General features: G+C 40.5%; 1 protein-coding gene and 1 pseudogene across 1 annotated transcript in view; one reads left to right on the top strand and one right to left on the bottom strand.

Moving 5' to 3' along the window:
• MFSD14B (major facilitator superfamily domain containing 14B) overlaps window positions 1–16312 on the bottom strand; it is a 77698-nt gene that overhangs the window by 25875 nt on the left and 35511 nt on the right. The window contains exons 2-3 of the mRNA XM_050761390.1: window positions 15020–15115; window positions 4284–4346 (exon numbers count right to left, since the gene is read on the bottom strand). Coding sequence (XP_050617347.1) covers window positions 4284–4346; window positions 15020–15115 — 159 coding nt within the window. The remainder of the gene's footprint in view (window positions 1–4283; window positions 4347–15019; window positions 15116–16312) is intronic.
• Window positions 206–919, top strand: LOC126937720 (threonylcarbamoyl-AMP synthase-like; annotated as a pseudogene).

Raw genomic sequence — 16312 nt, 5'->3', positions numbered from 1 at the left:
CCCAAATGGGAGGATGTCTCTGGTTGGCCCGGCTAATTTTGTATTTTTAGTAGAGACAGGGTTTCTCCATGTTGGTCAGGCTGGTCTCAAACTTCCAACCTCAGGTGATCCACCCACCTCGGCCTCCCAAAGTGCTGGGATTACAGGTGTGAGCCACCGTGCCTGACCCAGCCTGACTTTTTTTTATGCAATGTGTCTTTCTGAACCCTGTAGACCAAGCCCCAGAAGCCGCACCTGTGGGAAAGGCCATTATTTGTTATTTGTAGTCAGTCCAGGGAGATCCGAGGACCACAGTGGCTGCCAGTATGGGACTGAGTGAGGGGGCAAGCCCAGAGCATTCAGCCATGGCTGAGCTGCACACCAGCACCATGGTAGCCATCCCCACCGATATGCCACATGGCCTGGCCTGTGCAGCAAGCTGCCCTGCGCACTGTGTACCGTCTCAAGGGCTGCAGGAAGGCCAAGTTACTGGCTGTATGAGAGTACCCCAGGAGCTCCTGAAAGATCTACTGCTAGGACCAGTGCCCCCAGAGATGGAACGTTCAGAGGAGCTCAACAAGGACCCAAACACCTTTAACTCCTCTTATAAGGCATCCAGATTCCTGATTATGCCTTTATGTAAGACTTGGCCAAGATGTATGAGCATCCTCTTGCTCTCACTAGCGCCAACCTCAGCTCCCAGGACAGTTCTCTGAATGTCATGGAGTTATAAGACCTCTGGCCTCAGTTGTCCTTGGTCATTGATGGGGGACTAACTAGGGATAGCCAGACCCCTGAGTGTTGCCTTGGCTCAACTGTGGTTGACTTATCTGTGCATACAAAGTTAGGCATCATTCGTCCAGGCTGTGTCCTGGAAAGTACTCTAGCCTTCCTTCAACAGAGGTATGGGCTGCTCCCCTCACATGCATCCTACTTGTGAAACTCAGGAAACAGGAAGGCCCATGGCCTGGTGCTGGATACCATGTGTCCGTCCACTGATAATTGCCAAGCCCTCATTTGCAGAGGCCACTGGAGCTCCTGCACTAGTCCGACTTTTTTTTTTTTTTTGAGACGGAGTTTCGTTCTTGTTGCCCAGGCTGGAGTGCAATGGCACGATCTTGGTTCACTGCAACCTCCGACTCCCAGGTTCAAGCAATTCTCCTGCCTCAGCCTCCCGAGTAGCTGGGGTTATAGGCATTTGCCACCACGCCTGGATAATTTTGCATTTTTAGTAGAGACAGGGTTTCTCCATGTTGGTCAGGCTGGTCTCAAACTCCCAACCTCAGGTGATCCGCCCACCTCGGCTTCTCAAAGTGCTGGAATTGCAGGCGTGAGCCACTGCACCTGACCTAGCCTGACTTTTTTTTTCCACGATGTGTCTTTCTGAACACTGTAGACCAAGCCCCAGAAGCTGCATCTGTGGGAAAAGCTGTATTTATTATTTGTAGTCTCATGTAATATCAGCCAAAGGCTGAAGAGGTTAACAACATTCCTAGGTGGCCTTATTCTAATAAGTTTATTTTTTTAAGTGAAAAGTAATTGAAATAGCAGATTTAGAATCTAATGAGAGCTTCCTCTCTGCTGGGTGGTAGCATTCAAAATGGTTCAGACCAGCTGAAAGTGCCAATGCTGTTTAAAAAGTCTCAGGTGACCAAAGGCATGGGTTGGCCTCCTGAAGCTGGAACCACATAGAGGCACGGACCAAACACTCTCTCCTCTGAACCAGTGGGGCCAGTGGTGTCAAGTACTGTAACTGCTGGTGGGGAGAGCAGTCATTTTCGTCTAACACTGGGACGTCTGCTCAGTTGGTGGGGGTTGTCCAAATTAAAGAATATTGAGAAATAAATCTTCACTATCCTTTCAGTCAGGGACTTTTTTCTTATTTATTTATAAATTAAGTTGTAGTTATACCTATAACACTTTTATCTAAGTCCAGTGTTCTCAGTAGCCTTTTGTCTATTTATATGTACTAAGTGTTCAACATAATTACTGTTGGGCATTTGAACTTTGCTTTTCTTTAGTAAAAAGACATGACGCTATAAAAAAAAAAGTACCCAAATGATAAAAAATAAATAAAATGCTGTTTTACATATAAATATCCTCAACTTCTTTCTGAAAACAGGCAAATAATATTTATTAATTTATTAGTATTTAATATTATTTATTATATGAGTGTTTTGTAAGAGCTATGAAAACAGCGAATTACAATGGCTAAATTCGGCACATTACTAGGGCATAATTTTTTTTTTGGGGGGAGACAGAGTCTCCCTCTGTTGCCCAGGCTGGAGTACAGTGGCGTGATCTTGGCTCACTGCAACCTCCATCCCCCAGGTTCAAGCGATTCTCCTTCCTCAGCCTCCCCAGCAGCTGGGACTACAGGCACCCACCACCACACCCGGCTAATTCTTTGTATTTTTGGTAGAGACAGGATTTCACTGTGTTAAGCCAGGATGGTTCGATCTCTGATCTTGTGATCTGTCCGCCTTGGCCTCCCAAAGTGCTGGGATTACAGGTGTGAGCCACCACGTGCGGCCTTGGGAATAATTTTAAGTATGTTGTTCAGTACAAAGTATAATTATGCATAGATTGACATTATCTAAACTGGAAAGCACAAATTAGACCTTATACTCATATGCTTTACTATAACAGACTAAAAAATACTATTATACTTTAAACCCCTATTTAACCCTTTTCCTACTTAGAAAAAACAAGTGCAGTTCACCGCCAGCATTCATTTAATTTTACATACACACACTCTTTGAGGCTGAAGCAAAGCTGGCTGATTTTTCAATGCGAAAGTAAAATATAAAAAGTGTTCTTAGAGTTATTTCTAAACAGAACATCAATAACCTGAATCATCAGAACTGTCTATTTCAAAAAACTGGATTCATCAAATGAACTTTAAGCTGATAACTGTTCAAGAACAATGTTAACACCACAGGTAGAAGTGCTGCGTTTTCTAGGATTTGACATTTTCAGTGACAGAATGTTACTATAGTTTGTAACTGGAAATACCACTACTGAAAACAGAAGGAAGGCGAGGCGCAGTGGCTCATGTCTGTGATTACAGGACTGTGGGAGACCAAGGCGAGCAGATCACTTGAGGTCAGCAGTTCAAGACCAGCCTGGCCAACATGGTGAAACCCCATCTCTACTAAAAATACAAAAAATTAGCTGAGCATAGTGGCGGGCATCTGAAATCCCAGCTACTCGGAAGGCTGAGGCAGGAGAATCGCTTGAACCCAGGAGGTGGAGGTTGCAGTGAGCTGAGATCATACCACTGCACTCCAGCCTGGGCAACAGAGCGAGACTCCATCTCAAAAATAAAATTATTTAAAAGAATGAGGAAAGGTCAGGTGCGGTGGCTCACGCCTGTAATCCCAGCACTTTGGGAGGCCAAGGCAGGTGGATCACAAGGTCAAGAGATCAAGACCATCCTGACCAACATGGTGAAATCCTGTCTCTACTAAAAATACAAAAATCAGCTGGGCGTGGTAGCACATGCCTGTAGTCCCACCTACTCGGGAGGCTGAGGCAGGAGAACTCCTTAAACCCAGGAGGCAGAGGCTGCAGTGAGCCGAGATGACACCACTGTACTCCAGCCTGGTGACAGAGCGAGATGCCGTCTCAAAAAAAAAAAAAAAAAAAAAAAAAAGAATGAGGAAAAAGAATGCTATCAGTAGAATGATGTCTTTTGTTTCCAAAGTCTATATACTAAAGCAATGCAAAAATAATAATAAAAGCAACATATTTTGTGGCAAAGTTATCTTGGAGTAAATGCAGCACCACTAGTGAGTATTCTCGGTGCAAACAGGAAAACGGTTAAAAGCCGTTTTTATATATATCATATTAAAATCGACATAATGAATTAAGATTAATTATATCAAGTGGTTATTATAAAGCTATGGCCAATGTATCAGCTGGGCTTCCTTCTTCCTCAGATACACTTCTTTTTAATATACCTAAAAAGAAGACGGTAGCAATTGCCCACTTTATTCTGTTGACAGGCACAGAAGTTAAAAGTTATATAATTAAACCTTTTATGACCTGTTGTGTACACAATAATAAAAATGAAGTTAGGCCTATAGAGTATTCACACTGCTATTTGCCAGTAAACCATTCTATGCCTTATGTATTTGTGTTGTATTTTAAAGTGACTTTTAATAACCCAGCTAAAAATTTAGATTTCAGTCCCCAGAACAAATAGTATTTGTTTCCCAAAGTCCCACTAAAACGTCCAGAACTAAACTACCAAGGATTCCTGGCTTTGGTTCATTACAAACTACATAAAATTTTTTTCTTACCTTAACACCTTGAATGAGACCATTCATGAGGAATGTGTGTTGAGAAAATGTTTCATGTAGAACCTACAAAAGCAAACAAACATCAAGACAAATTCAAATTTAAGTTAAAGGAAAAATTTTCTGTCTCTCTTAATGGCATGCTACATAAATGAGCCCTGCAATGAAAAATTATAAAATATTAATAAAATCCAAAAAAATAAACAAACTGTGGTACATCCAGACTATCACTAAAAAGAAATGAGCTACCAAGTCACTAAAAAACGTGGAGGAATCTCAAATGCACATAGCTAAGTGAAACCAACCTGAAAGGCTACATATCGTATTGTATAATTCCAAGTATATGACATTCTGGAAAAGGTAAAACTATGGAAACAATAAAAAGATCAGTGGTGGCCAGGGATTGTGAAGGAAGGAGGGATGAATAGTCAGAGCACAGAGGATTTGTAGGGCAATGAAAATGCTTTGTATGATACTATGATGGTGGATATATGCATTATCAAAACTCAGAGTATAGAATACCAAGAGTGAACCCTAAACTATAGAATTTGGGTGATAACAGTATGTCAATGTAAGTTCATCAAATAAAACAAATGTATCCCTTTAGAAAGGAATGTCCATAGTAAAAAAAAAAAAAAAAAAAAATGGCTATGTGTATGTAGGGGAAGGGATACAGGGGAAATCTCTGTACCTTCCTCTCAATTTTGCTGTGAACCTTAAATGACTCTAAAAAATTAAGTCTTTAAAAAAAGGAAATTAAAATCTACTCACAAATTATTTCCAACCTTTTCTCTAACAACATTATTTTTAAGGTTTAGAAAAAGTTTGTCATCTCAACTACTGACATTTGAACTCTACTTGCATGTACTGAAGAAAAAGAAAAGCAAATGAAGGACACCAAATATTTCAAGTGAAAATATCAAAGTTCTCAGAAAAATCTTCCAAAAATAATAAATTTAAGTCACAGAGATATAGAAATTTTCTTTAAAGAATAATATAAAGACTAGAACTGTTGAATAACTTCATTTGTCACACACATCACAAAAATATGGTAAAATGCAAAACAAAAAAAGTGTATTTAAAAAAAATGCTTATCGGATCATGTCAATTTTTTTTTTGGAGATGGAGTCTCACAGTCGCCCAGGCTGGAGTGCAGTGGTGCAATCTCAGCTCACTGCAACCTCTGCCTCTCAGGTTCAAGTGATTCTCCTGCCTCATCCTCCCGAGTAGCTGGGACTACAAGCGCCCACCACCATGCCCAGCTAATTTTTGTATTTTTAGTAGAGATGGAGTTTCACCATATTGGCCAGGCTGGTCTTGAACTCCTGACCTTGTGATCCACCCACCTCGGCCTCCCAAAGTGTTGGGATTACAGGCGTGAGCCACTACTCCCAGCCTGATCATGTTCATTATTAACCCATTATCTCTCAGTCCCACATTCTCCCTTCTATACTCTACTCTGTCAGATCAGAGCTAAGAGACTATGGACATTTCTCTGACTCCCCTTCCCCACAAGCTTCCTCTTGGTTTCTTGCAGTGGGAAATAGAGGGTGGAGTAAGTGCTGGTCAACACTGCACCAACACCTCCAGGGTTCTCTCATGCTGTCAAAGGAGCAGCAGTGTTGGTCCTTCCCTAATCCCACCTCAAACCTTACCCTCTCAACCTCAGACCGCTGCTATAATTCTACATGGAAAATGACGCAAACTTGCATTCCCTTTGTACAGGTGATGCAGTTTAGGAATAAGACAGCATCATTTTAATTTGGCAAAACCGTATCTATGGATGAATGACAGAATATATACTCACTGAGCTACACACTAAACTAAATAGATCTCACGTAATTTCGGACAGTATGGGCCCATTTCAAGCAATCAAGCTACCATGCAGGCAATTCCTCTAAAAATTTTCAATCCATGCTTTTAGAAACTCTTCTACCGTTTTCTACCCACCCTCCCCAGCAAAAGGAAACAGTGAACCCTTACTAGAGAAGAAAGTAAAACAAGTCAGTAATTTAAAAAGGCTAACCTTCATAAAATAAAGAAGTTGTAAATAAAACAGCTATATTCTACTCAGGCTTTTGATAAAGTTTAAAAACCAAAATAAAGTATGTAAATAATTTAGCTACAAAAGGCAACAAATGTTATCAGAATAAAGTAAGCCTAATAATAAAAGGTGTATTAAATATCTCAGAGATCAAAGCTTTCATTGTTAACATCTCTATATTTAAAAAATCTCAAGCTTAGCCAGGCACAGTGGCATATACCTGTAATCCTAGCTACTGAGGAAGCTGAAGTGGGAGGATTGGCTTGAGCCCAGAAGATCAAGACTGCAGTGAGTTATGATTGCGCCACTGCACTCTATCCTGGACAACAGAGCAAGACCTTGTATCTATCTATCGATCGATCAATTTATCTATCGATCTATCTATCTAAATAAATAAATAAATAACTCAAGGAAAATATCCCCTGTAAGTATTCTTGAGATGGACTACAGTAAACATAAAATAAAACGGCATTTGCTTGAAAAAAAAAAAAAAAAGGAAACATTTTAAAAGAAAAAAAATGACATTTGCTTCTCACCTTTAAAACAGTAACTATAAAGTTTTAAGAAATGAACTGTCTTCTAGTATAACAAAGCTTAGAAATATCTACATGTAATAAACATCCACAGAGCCGTGTTTCTCCACTTCCACAGATAAAACAGAAAAAAATATGAAATCAAATTTACAGCATTCCTGGAAAGCCAAGAATCATAAGGTGCTTCTGGATGATACAAAACAGATGAGAAAAGGCTGACAACAAAACCTGAAAGAGTTGAAGAAAAGTAGCACTTGAAGGTGAAAGAGAAGACCCTGAAGAAGTTCATTTTCCAGAACCCAGAAAGAAACCTCCCAAACCAGAGGAGTAGGAAAAAATAGCCATAAATGAAAGAGTACTAAAAGGTCACAAAGTAAGCTCCCTGCTGTCTTCCTCTCCAGGGATTGTTATTGTGATAACAATCACAAGCATAGTTCTCTGAAAACTGTGGGACTTCTAAGTGGGATACTTGTAGAACTGAATGGGATGAGATTCAAAAAGGACGGTGCCCCAGATCTCTTAAGCTGCCAAAAGTGCACAAAGCCCTATGACCACATAATTCCATAGAGTACTTCAGTACAGTAGAATATCCACACTTTCACAGAGCAAGAGTGCCTATAACCAGTCCCTGCATTAAATGTTAGGGAATAAGGCTTTCCACCTGGGCTGAAGAACTACACTCTAGTAACCACAGGTATCTAGACTACAGGTGGAAAACTGGCTACAACTTGACTGTAAACTTGAAATAGCCTTTGCAAAATTATGACTGAGACAGTTAAAGATCTAACTTAACTGACTCCGTCTTACCTCTGACCTCCAAGCTGTCCTTGTTCATTCCTGGGCATAGCATGAACTAACTTTGGGAGAAACTTAGTTTATAGTTTTAAAAATAAAGACAATAGCCCTTTCCCAAAGCAGACTTCCTTCTTGCCTGGGGACTAGACTGCCTTTGCAGGACCAACATTAGCCACAAGATTAGAAATTATGGGTATGAATTAGGCAACTGGAGGCTACAGGATTCAGACCCTCCCTAAACTGCTCCTAGTATCACTGCTTGCGATATTCTGCAGACCCTACATTTAATGGATCAGCTGGCACCACCCAGACTGATAAACTGGCTCATCTGATCTTGTGGCCCCCACTCAGGAACTGACTCAACTCAAGAAGACAGCTTCGACCCCCTATGATTTCATCCATGACCAATTCTGTAGTGTGGTTCATCTTCCTCAAGATTGCCTTGGTCTAAGATCTGCCTTTGTGTCTCCATATATTTTATAATCAGCTCTTCAATAGCCACAAAATAACCTGTTAAGAATTTTGATTATGATTACATTGACTACAGATTAACTGGGGAAGAACAGACATATTGTCTTTCTTTGTTGTTGTCTGATTCAAAGTCTCACTCTGTCACCCAGGCTTGGGTGCAGTGGCACGATCTCCGCTCACCACAACCTCACCTCCCGAGTTCAAGCGATTCTCCTGCCTCAGTCTCCTGAGTAGCTGGGATTACAGGAGTGCGCCACCACGCCTGACTAATTTAGTAGAGATGGGGTTTCACCGAGGTTGATCTTGAACAAAATAGGGAAACAGATGTCATTCGACAAATACCACAGTAAAAACTGTTGCAGACAAGCATTTATGGATACTAAAATTAGTAGGCCAAAGAAAACGAACAAGATATCTGCATAGTCTCAAAGTATTTCTCCACAACACACTCGAGACCAGGAGTTCAAGACCAGCCTCGCTGAAACCCCGTATCTACTAAAAATAAAATTAGCCGAGTGTGGTGGCACACGCCTGTAGTCCCAGCTACTCAGGAGGTTGGGGCAGGAGAATCACTTGAACCCGGGAGGCAGAGGTTGCAGTGAGCCGAGATCACGCCACGGCACCCCAGCCTGGGCGACAGAGTGAGACTCTCAACCAAAGAATTAATAAAAAAGAAAAAAAAAGAAGACAACAATATGTCCATTCTTCCACAATCAATCTATAGTCGATGCAATCATAATCAAAATTCTTGGCAAATTATTTTGTGGATATTGAAGAGCTGATTATAAAATATACAGAGACATAAAAAAGCCTTAGACCAAGGCAATCTTTAGGAAAATGAACCACACTAAAGAATTTATACAAGATATTATGGCTGTGCACAGTGGCTCACACCTGCAATCCCAGCACTTTGGGAGACTGAGGCAGGCAGATCACCTGAGGTCAGGAGTTCGAGACCAGCCTGGCCAACATGGTGAAACCCGGTCTCTACTAAAAATATAAAAATTAGCCAGGCATGGTGGTGCACGCCTGCCTGTAATTCCAGCTACTCAGGAGGCTGAAGCAGGAGAATCACTTGAACCCGGAAGACGGAGGTAGCAGTGAGCTGAGATCACACCACTGCACTCCAGCCTGGGTGATAAGAGTAAGACTCCATTGCCCAAAAAATAAAAATAAAAAAAATAATGCCTGCAGTGAGCAAAGACTGCACCACTGCACTCCAGCCTGGGCGACAGAGCGAGACTCCGTCTCAAAAAAAAAAAAAAAAAAAAAAAAAATATATATATATATATATACACAGCTCAACAGAATACTAAAAAAATTAGAAACAAACCCATATGTGGATGGCTGTCTCATTTATGACAAAGATGACACAGTACAGTGGGGAAAGAAGAATTTTTTCAGTAAATGATGCTGGTTCAACTATATATTCTTTTGCAACCAACGTGAATACTGACCCCCTACCAAACACGATGATCTTTTTAGATGATAGGACTACATGAGAACAGTAAACCAATAAAGGCTTGTGGTAGAAAAAGTTTTCTTAAACAGGATTTTTTAAAAGCACTAACCATAAGGAAAAATAAATTGAACTACATAAAAACTTAAATTCAATTAAAATTAGTGTCATCCAAAGGCATTAAGAGAGCAGAAAGGCAATCCCAGGCTGGGCATTCTGGCTCACATCTGTAATCCCAGCACTTTGGGAAGTCAAGGCGGGCAGATCACTTGAGGTCAGGAGTTCAAGATCAGCATACCCAACATGGTAAAACCCCATTTCTACTAAAAATACATAAATTAGCCGGGCATGGTGGCACACGCCTGTATTCCAAGCTACTTGGGAGGCTGAGGCAGGAGAATTGCTTGAACCTGGGAGGTGGAGGTTGCAGTGAACCGATACCACACCACTGCACTCCAGCCTAGGCAACAGAACAAGATTCCATCTCGAAAAAAAAAAAAAGGAAGAAAGGCAATCCAAGAATAAGGAAAAGATATCAACAATAAGTATATATGTGTGTATAGAGACAAATGTACACATGAAAAAAAATTGTACCCAGAATATATAAAGAACTCCTACAAATAAGAAAAAGGCATACAACCCAATTTTAAAAAAACTGATGTCGCTTGAACTGACACTTAACAAAAAGATAGTCACATGGCCAAAAGATATATGTTATATATAAAGGGAGTTAACTTCATTGGTCATTAGAAATATGCAAATTAAGACCATAATGTACCCACCAGAATGAAATTCAAATTGCCGGTGAAGATATGGAGTCTGCCTGGCTGAAGAGTAAACTGTTCACCCACTCTGGAAAACTTTTAGCACTACATAGTGACGCTGAACACAACCATGCAATTTTACTCCCAGATATATACTCCAAGAAACACGTATACATGTTCACCAAAAGATATATACAAGAAATATTGCAACAGCAATATATGTAATCGGCAAAAACTGGAAACGCAAATGTCCAACACCCAAATGGATTTGTGTCAACAGACTCCGGGACCATCTCTAAGTTCAGCAATTTGCTAAGAGGATTCCAGGACTCTGAAACTGTTACACTTACAGTTTATTACAGCAAAAGGACACAAAGTAAAATCAGCAAAGGGAAAAGGGACATCAGGTAAAGTCTGGAGGAAACCAGGTGCATGCTTCTAAGAGTCCTCTCCCAGTGGAATCACACATAAAGCATTTAATTCCTCCAGCAATAAACTGCAACAATGGCCAGGCACAGTGGCTCAAGCCTATAATCCCAGCACTTTGGGAGTCCGAAGCGGGTGAATCACTTGAGGCCAGGAGTTTGAGACCAGTCTGGCCAACATGACAAAACCCCATCTCTACTAAAAATACAAAAACTAGCCAGGACTCGGGAGGCTGAGGCAGGGGAATCACCTGAACCCAGGAGGCGGAGCTGCTGTGAGCCGAGATAGCGCAACTGCACTCTAGCCTGGGCAACAGAGCCAGGCTCTGTCTTGGGGGAAAAAAAAAGAAAAGAAAAAGAAAAAGAGAAACTGTAACAACATTATGTGAAGTGTTGTCTACTATGGAAGCTCACAAAAGCCTAGGAGTTCAGGGTTTTTCTTGGCGGGTGATCCTGAAGGCACACAATGAATGACCAGTTACCAAAGCTCTAGTTCATGAGAAGGAAAGGAGGTGTTCATCATAAATAATGCTGTTTGCACAAACTGGAACAGTGAAGTTCAAAGATTCATTCTTATTGAATGCAGAATATTCTAAGAGCTCAATTGGGGCCTGTCAAGGACCAGTCACAGAAAATGGTCCTCTTGGGAACATGAAAGATTTGAGCAACTCAGGCCTTCTCAGTTAATCCTTTCCTGCCCAAGATAACAGAAAATTGTATGTGGTTATATAACAACACACTCTACAACAATGAAATGTTGCTACATACAACATGGATTAATCTCATAAACGTACTCAGCCAAAAAAGCCAGACAACAAAGAGTATACATTGTATGATTCCACTCATATAATATTAAACACACAAACACAAAGGCCAAACTGTCATATTAGAAATGTGTCAAGGACAGAAATTACTTAGGATTGTTTCTGAGAGTGTGGTACAATGCTGGATGTGTAAGTGTACTTACTGTATAAAAAAATTCATCAAGCTGTGTATTTATAATTTGTACATCTTTCTGTACACATTATACTTCAAATTAAAAGCTTACACAAAAAGGTATCTGGTTCCTATTTTAGCCATGAGGAAACTTTAGGAAAATATATCATTCTATAGAATCATATTTTCCTCAGTTCAAACTCCTAACACAGCTCAAAATCCTATAATTTTATATTGTGAGGGTAGAAGAACATCTTTCCTATTTTCTGGTTTTTAGGACAATCAGGGAAATACAGAAATTGAAAAGTGCATAAAGTACTGAGGTATCAGCTAATCCAGTGGTTTTTCTAACTATATTACTCAGAAATATTATAGGAACCCTCTAATGGTTTGATTTGAATTTCTTTCTCTCTCTCTCTCTTTCTTATTTTTTTTATTTTAATTTTAATTTTTTTGAGACGGAGTCTCACTCTGTTGCCCAGGCTGGAGTACAGTGGTGTGATCCCGGCTCACCACAATCTCCGCCTCCCGGGTTCAAGCGAGTCTCCTGCCTCAGCCTCCCGAGCAGCTGGGACTACAGGTGCATGCCACCATGCCTGGCTACTTTTTGTATCTTTAGTAGAGATGGGGATTCACCAAGTTGGCCAGGCTAATCTTGAACTCCTTGACCTCATGATCCGCCCATCTCAGCCTCCCAAAGTGCTGACATTACAGGCGTGAGCCATTGCACTCGGCCTTGAATTTTTTTTTTAATGTATTACAAACCCAACCTCTACAAGAAAAAAAAGATTGTCAGACTTCTCACATTTGACATGACAGTATAAAAAGATTAACAAATTATCTTTCAATACAGCTGTATGAACCTATTTCCGTGCTCTGGAATTCAACCAAAGGCATAAAACAAACTGGGAGCATTTATTTATTAAGTTCCTGAACTTCAGGCAGTAACGGTGGTTTTAGTTTTGAGCTGCTACCAGACTCCTGCCCCTCCCCCAACCCCAGCTGTGTGGGGTATGTTAGTTTAAACATGACATGCTGCTGCCTGAGAGGACTCATTGGATTTGGAGTGTTGTCAAGTTAACAGGGCAAACACGGAAGACTGGTGGACTAGGCCCAGGATAGATACAACAGGTAGTTGTAGGAGGTGAGACAGCCACAAGAGGCTTGAAAAGCTCTCCCCAAATCGGTTGACTCTAGACTATATACATGCATATAAGAGACTGGAACACACTCAAGCCACCCATTTTTAAAACATGAAATGAGTTTTAGAGATGGATGGTGGTGACAGATACCCAACATTATGAAATGTATCTAATACTACTGAGCTGTATCCTTCAAAAGAGTGAAAATGGTAAGTTTGTTATATGTATTTTACCATAATTTTTTTAAATGGAAAAAAAAAAGAGTGATCTGGTTTGTCTATATTCATACTAAAAATGTGTCCTGAACAAACACATGTATTTGTTCAAGGAATATATTTATTAAGCACCAACCATATCCCAGGCAGCACTACACAAACAGTGAAGAAAATTAGAATCTCATGAAACTCAAAATGGGACTAATTATCCTCATTAACTAATAACAAATAACCTACTATAGGTTTCCTACTATGAAGGAAAAACTGCAATAAGAAAAAAAGAAGGATTAAGGAAGCAGGCAATGTTTAAGTCCTCTGTTCCACCCAAATTATAATTTTAATTAATCAAACTGTATTTTTTTTTTTTGAGATGGAGTTTTGCTCTTTTTGTTCAGGTGGAGTGCAATGGCACCATCTCAGCTCACCACAACCTCCACCTTCCGGGTTCAAGCAATTTTCCTGCCTCAGACACCTGAGTAGCTGGGATTACAGGCATGCGCCACCATGCCTGGCTAATTTTGTATTTTTAGTAGGGACGGGGTTTCTCAATGTTGGTCAGGCTGGTCTTGAACTCCCAACCTCAGGTGATCCACCAGCCTTGGCCTTCCAAAGTGCTGGGATTACAGGCGTGAGCCACTGCATCAGGCCTCAAACTGTATTTGAAATGTGCCAGAAGAATTAAAAACTTTAAAAGGTTCATAGCAAAGTCTTATGTAAGGCTAACGGGCTAACAGCCACCCTCTAAAGTTCTCTGCTGTCTAAACCTTATTTAAGAACAATGATTATCTGTACCCAGAGGGATTCTTCAGTAAGGCAAAATGATTAGGAAGAGTTGAGCTCCAAAGTTTTATTTTTTTAATTTTGTTTTTTTAGAGATGGGGTCTTGCTATGTTGCCCAGGCTAGACTTGAACTCCTGAGCTCAAGCAACCCTCCTACCTCAGCCTGCTAAATAGCTGGGCCTAAAGACATATGCTACTGTCCCCAGCCTATCAATAATTTTTAAAGAATAATTAAAACAACTGAAACTTAACTCCAATTTAAAATACTTTATTAAAATTAAGCATTAAATAGTTGTAAGCCACCTAAGATCTGCCCCGTCATCTTTTCTTTGGCATCTCCCTTCCTTCTAACCACATCATAGCCCAAACATACAAGTTCTTGCTAAGATATTCAATACCACCTCTGAAGAAAATGGCTATCGATAAGCTACGAAAAACTGAAATTTAGATATTCCTACAATTATTACTCATTGTTACAAAGTACTCACCAATCTGCTATTTACTATGTTCTTAAGTCAAAGACCATTAACATCCCCATAAAGAAGTTACAGACTTCAACAATGCTTTGCAATTTCCTGTAGGACAGGACCCTATGAGTCGGTGGCCTGTTATGAACCCAGTCACACAGAGCAGCAGGTGAGTGAGCATTACCACCTGAGCTCTGCCTCCTGTCAGATTAGCAGTGGCATTAGATTCTCATAGGGGTGGGAACCCTACTCTGAACTATGCATGTGAGGGACCTAAGTTGCGCTCATTATGAGAATCTAATGCCTGATGATCTGAGGTGGAACAGATTCACCCTGAAACCCTCCCCCAACCAACCCACTTCTGTGGAAAAATTGTCTTCCACGAAACCAGTCCCTGGTACTAAAAAGGTTGGGAATTGCTGCTTTAAAGCATCTTAAAGATCTTCCTAAACATATACAGTTAATTTGTGTAACAGCACCCCCAAGTCTGGTTCAATAGGAGTGCAGTGCTACCCAGGAATATTTAAAGAGGTGTTTGTGTTACACGTTGTTCAGAAACTACAAAGGAAAAAAAAAAAATGAAACAAGCTGTTTTAAATCACTATCAAGAGCTACTCCCAAACACGTATCTAGACATACACAGTGATACATGCCTAAGAACTTACCTCTTTCTCTTACAAAACAAAAACCCAATTCAGCAATACTTACAGTCAACATTGGAGTTGTCAACAGGCCCCACGCAAAGAATTCAAGGAAGATGACAATAGCAGCATGGTACACACTTGGTCGGCCAAAGCCTTGTAGCTAAAAAATAAAGTTATTATGAAAATTAGCAAAGAAATATAAGAAATCTATTATCTTTAAATGGTACAGAAAAAAGGTGTAAAATAAAGTTAGGGCCTACCTCGGTCATTTAAAATAAAACTTCATTTGGTGTTATCCCTGATGCTTTCACTTCCCCCTAATAAGGGAAGGTGCTAAGATTATAGCACAGGCTGAAGCCTGTAATCCCAGCACTCTGGGGGGCCAAGGCAGGCAGATCACAATGTCAGGAGTTCAAGACCAGCATGGTCAACATAGTGAAACCCCACCTCTACTAAAAAATACAAAAATTAACCAGGCATGGTGGCGGGCTACTTGGTGCCAGTTACTTGGGAGGCTGAGACAGAAGAATTGCTTGAACCCGGGCACCAGAGGTTGCAGTGAGCTGAAATCCTACCACTGTACTCCCACCTGGGTGACACAGCAAGACTCTATATCTCGGGAAAAAAAAAAAGAAATAAATAAAAGAGAAAAAGATTATAGACTTTTGATCTGTCCCATCAATGCAAATCACTGGAGCTTTAGTAGAATATCAACTGGGTCTTCAAGAGACTGAGGTTTCAGGATCTGACTGCTCTGTCCCTTGCAAATATGTGTTCCTTAGCAACTTAACTTCTCTAGGGCTGAAGTTTCTTTACCTACATAATAAGAGAGATGGGTATGGGTATCACATGCTCAAAGGCCTGAGGGACAGCTCAGACCCCTTTAAATCAGTATGGAATATCTTGAGATATCCCAATTCCAGAGATGTTTAGAAGCAGAGGATGAAAAGTGTGCAATGTCTGTGCACGCTCTTATTTATCATCTCTCCCACAGATTACTGCAATGACCTGTAAACCCTGCCGTGACTCGTTTTCCCTGTCCCCTCCAAACTTGTGGTAACATTACACTCAGAGTGAACTTTTTAAAAATACAAATCTTATTCCATCACTCCTATGGAAAACTGCAAAAACAAAGAGCTACAAATTGCTCTCATCCCTGTACACACACATTTTCACAATATGACTTTGCTGCCAATTCCATCAAAAGGTTCAGTCTATTTCTCCACGTCCCTAGATCAAAGCTGGTTTGACAACTTCCTGTAACCAACAGTCAGGTGAAGTGAAAACATGGATTTCTGAACCTAGATTGCCAAAGATCTTCAAGACTACCACAAGGAGAAATCTCTTCCTGCCACAG

The sequence above is a fragment of the Macaca thibetana genome, chromosome 15, assembly GCF_024542745.1.
Source record: "Macaca thibetana thibetana isolate TM-01 chromosome 15, ASM2454274v1, whole genome shotgun sequence".
NCBI lineage: Eukaryota > Metazoa > Chordata > Mammalia > Primates > Cercopithecidae > Macaca > Macaca thibetana.
The sequence above is the reverse complement of the archived record's forward strand: the minus strand, read 5'-3'. Positions and strand labels throughout refer to the sequence as shown.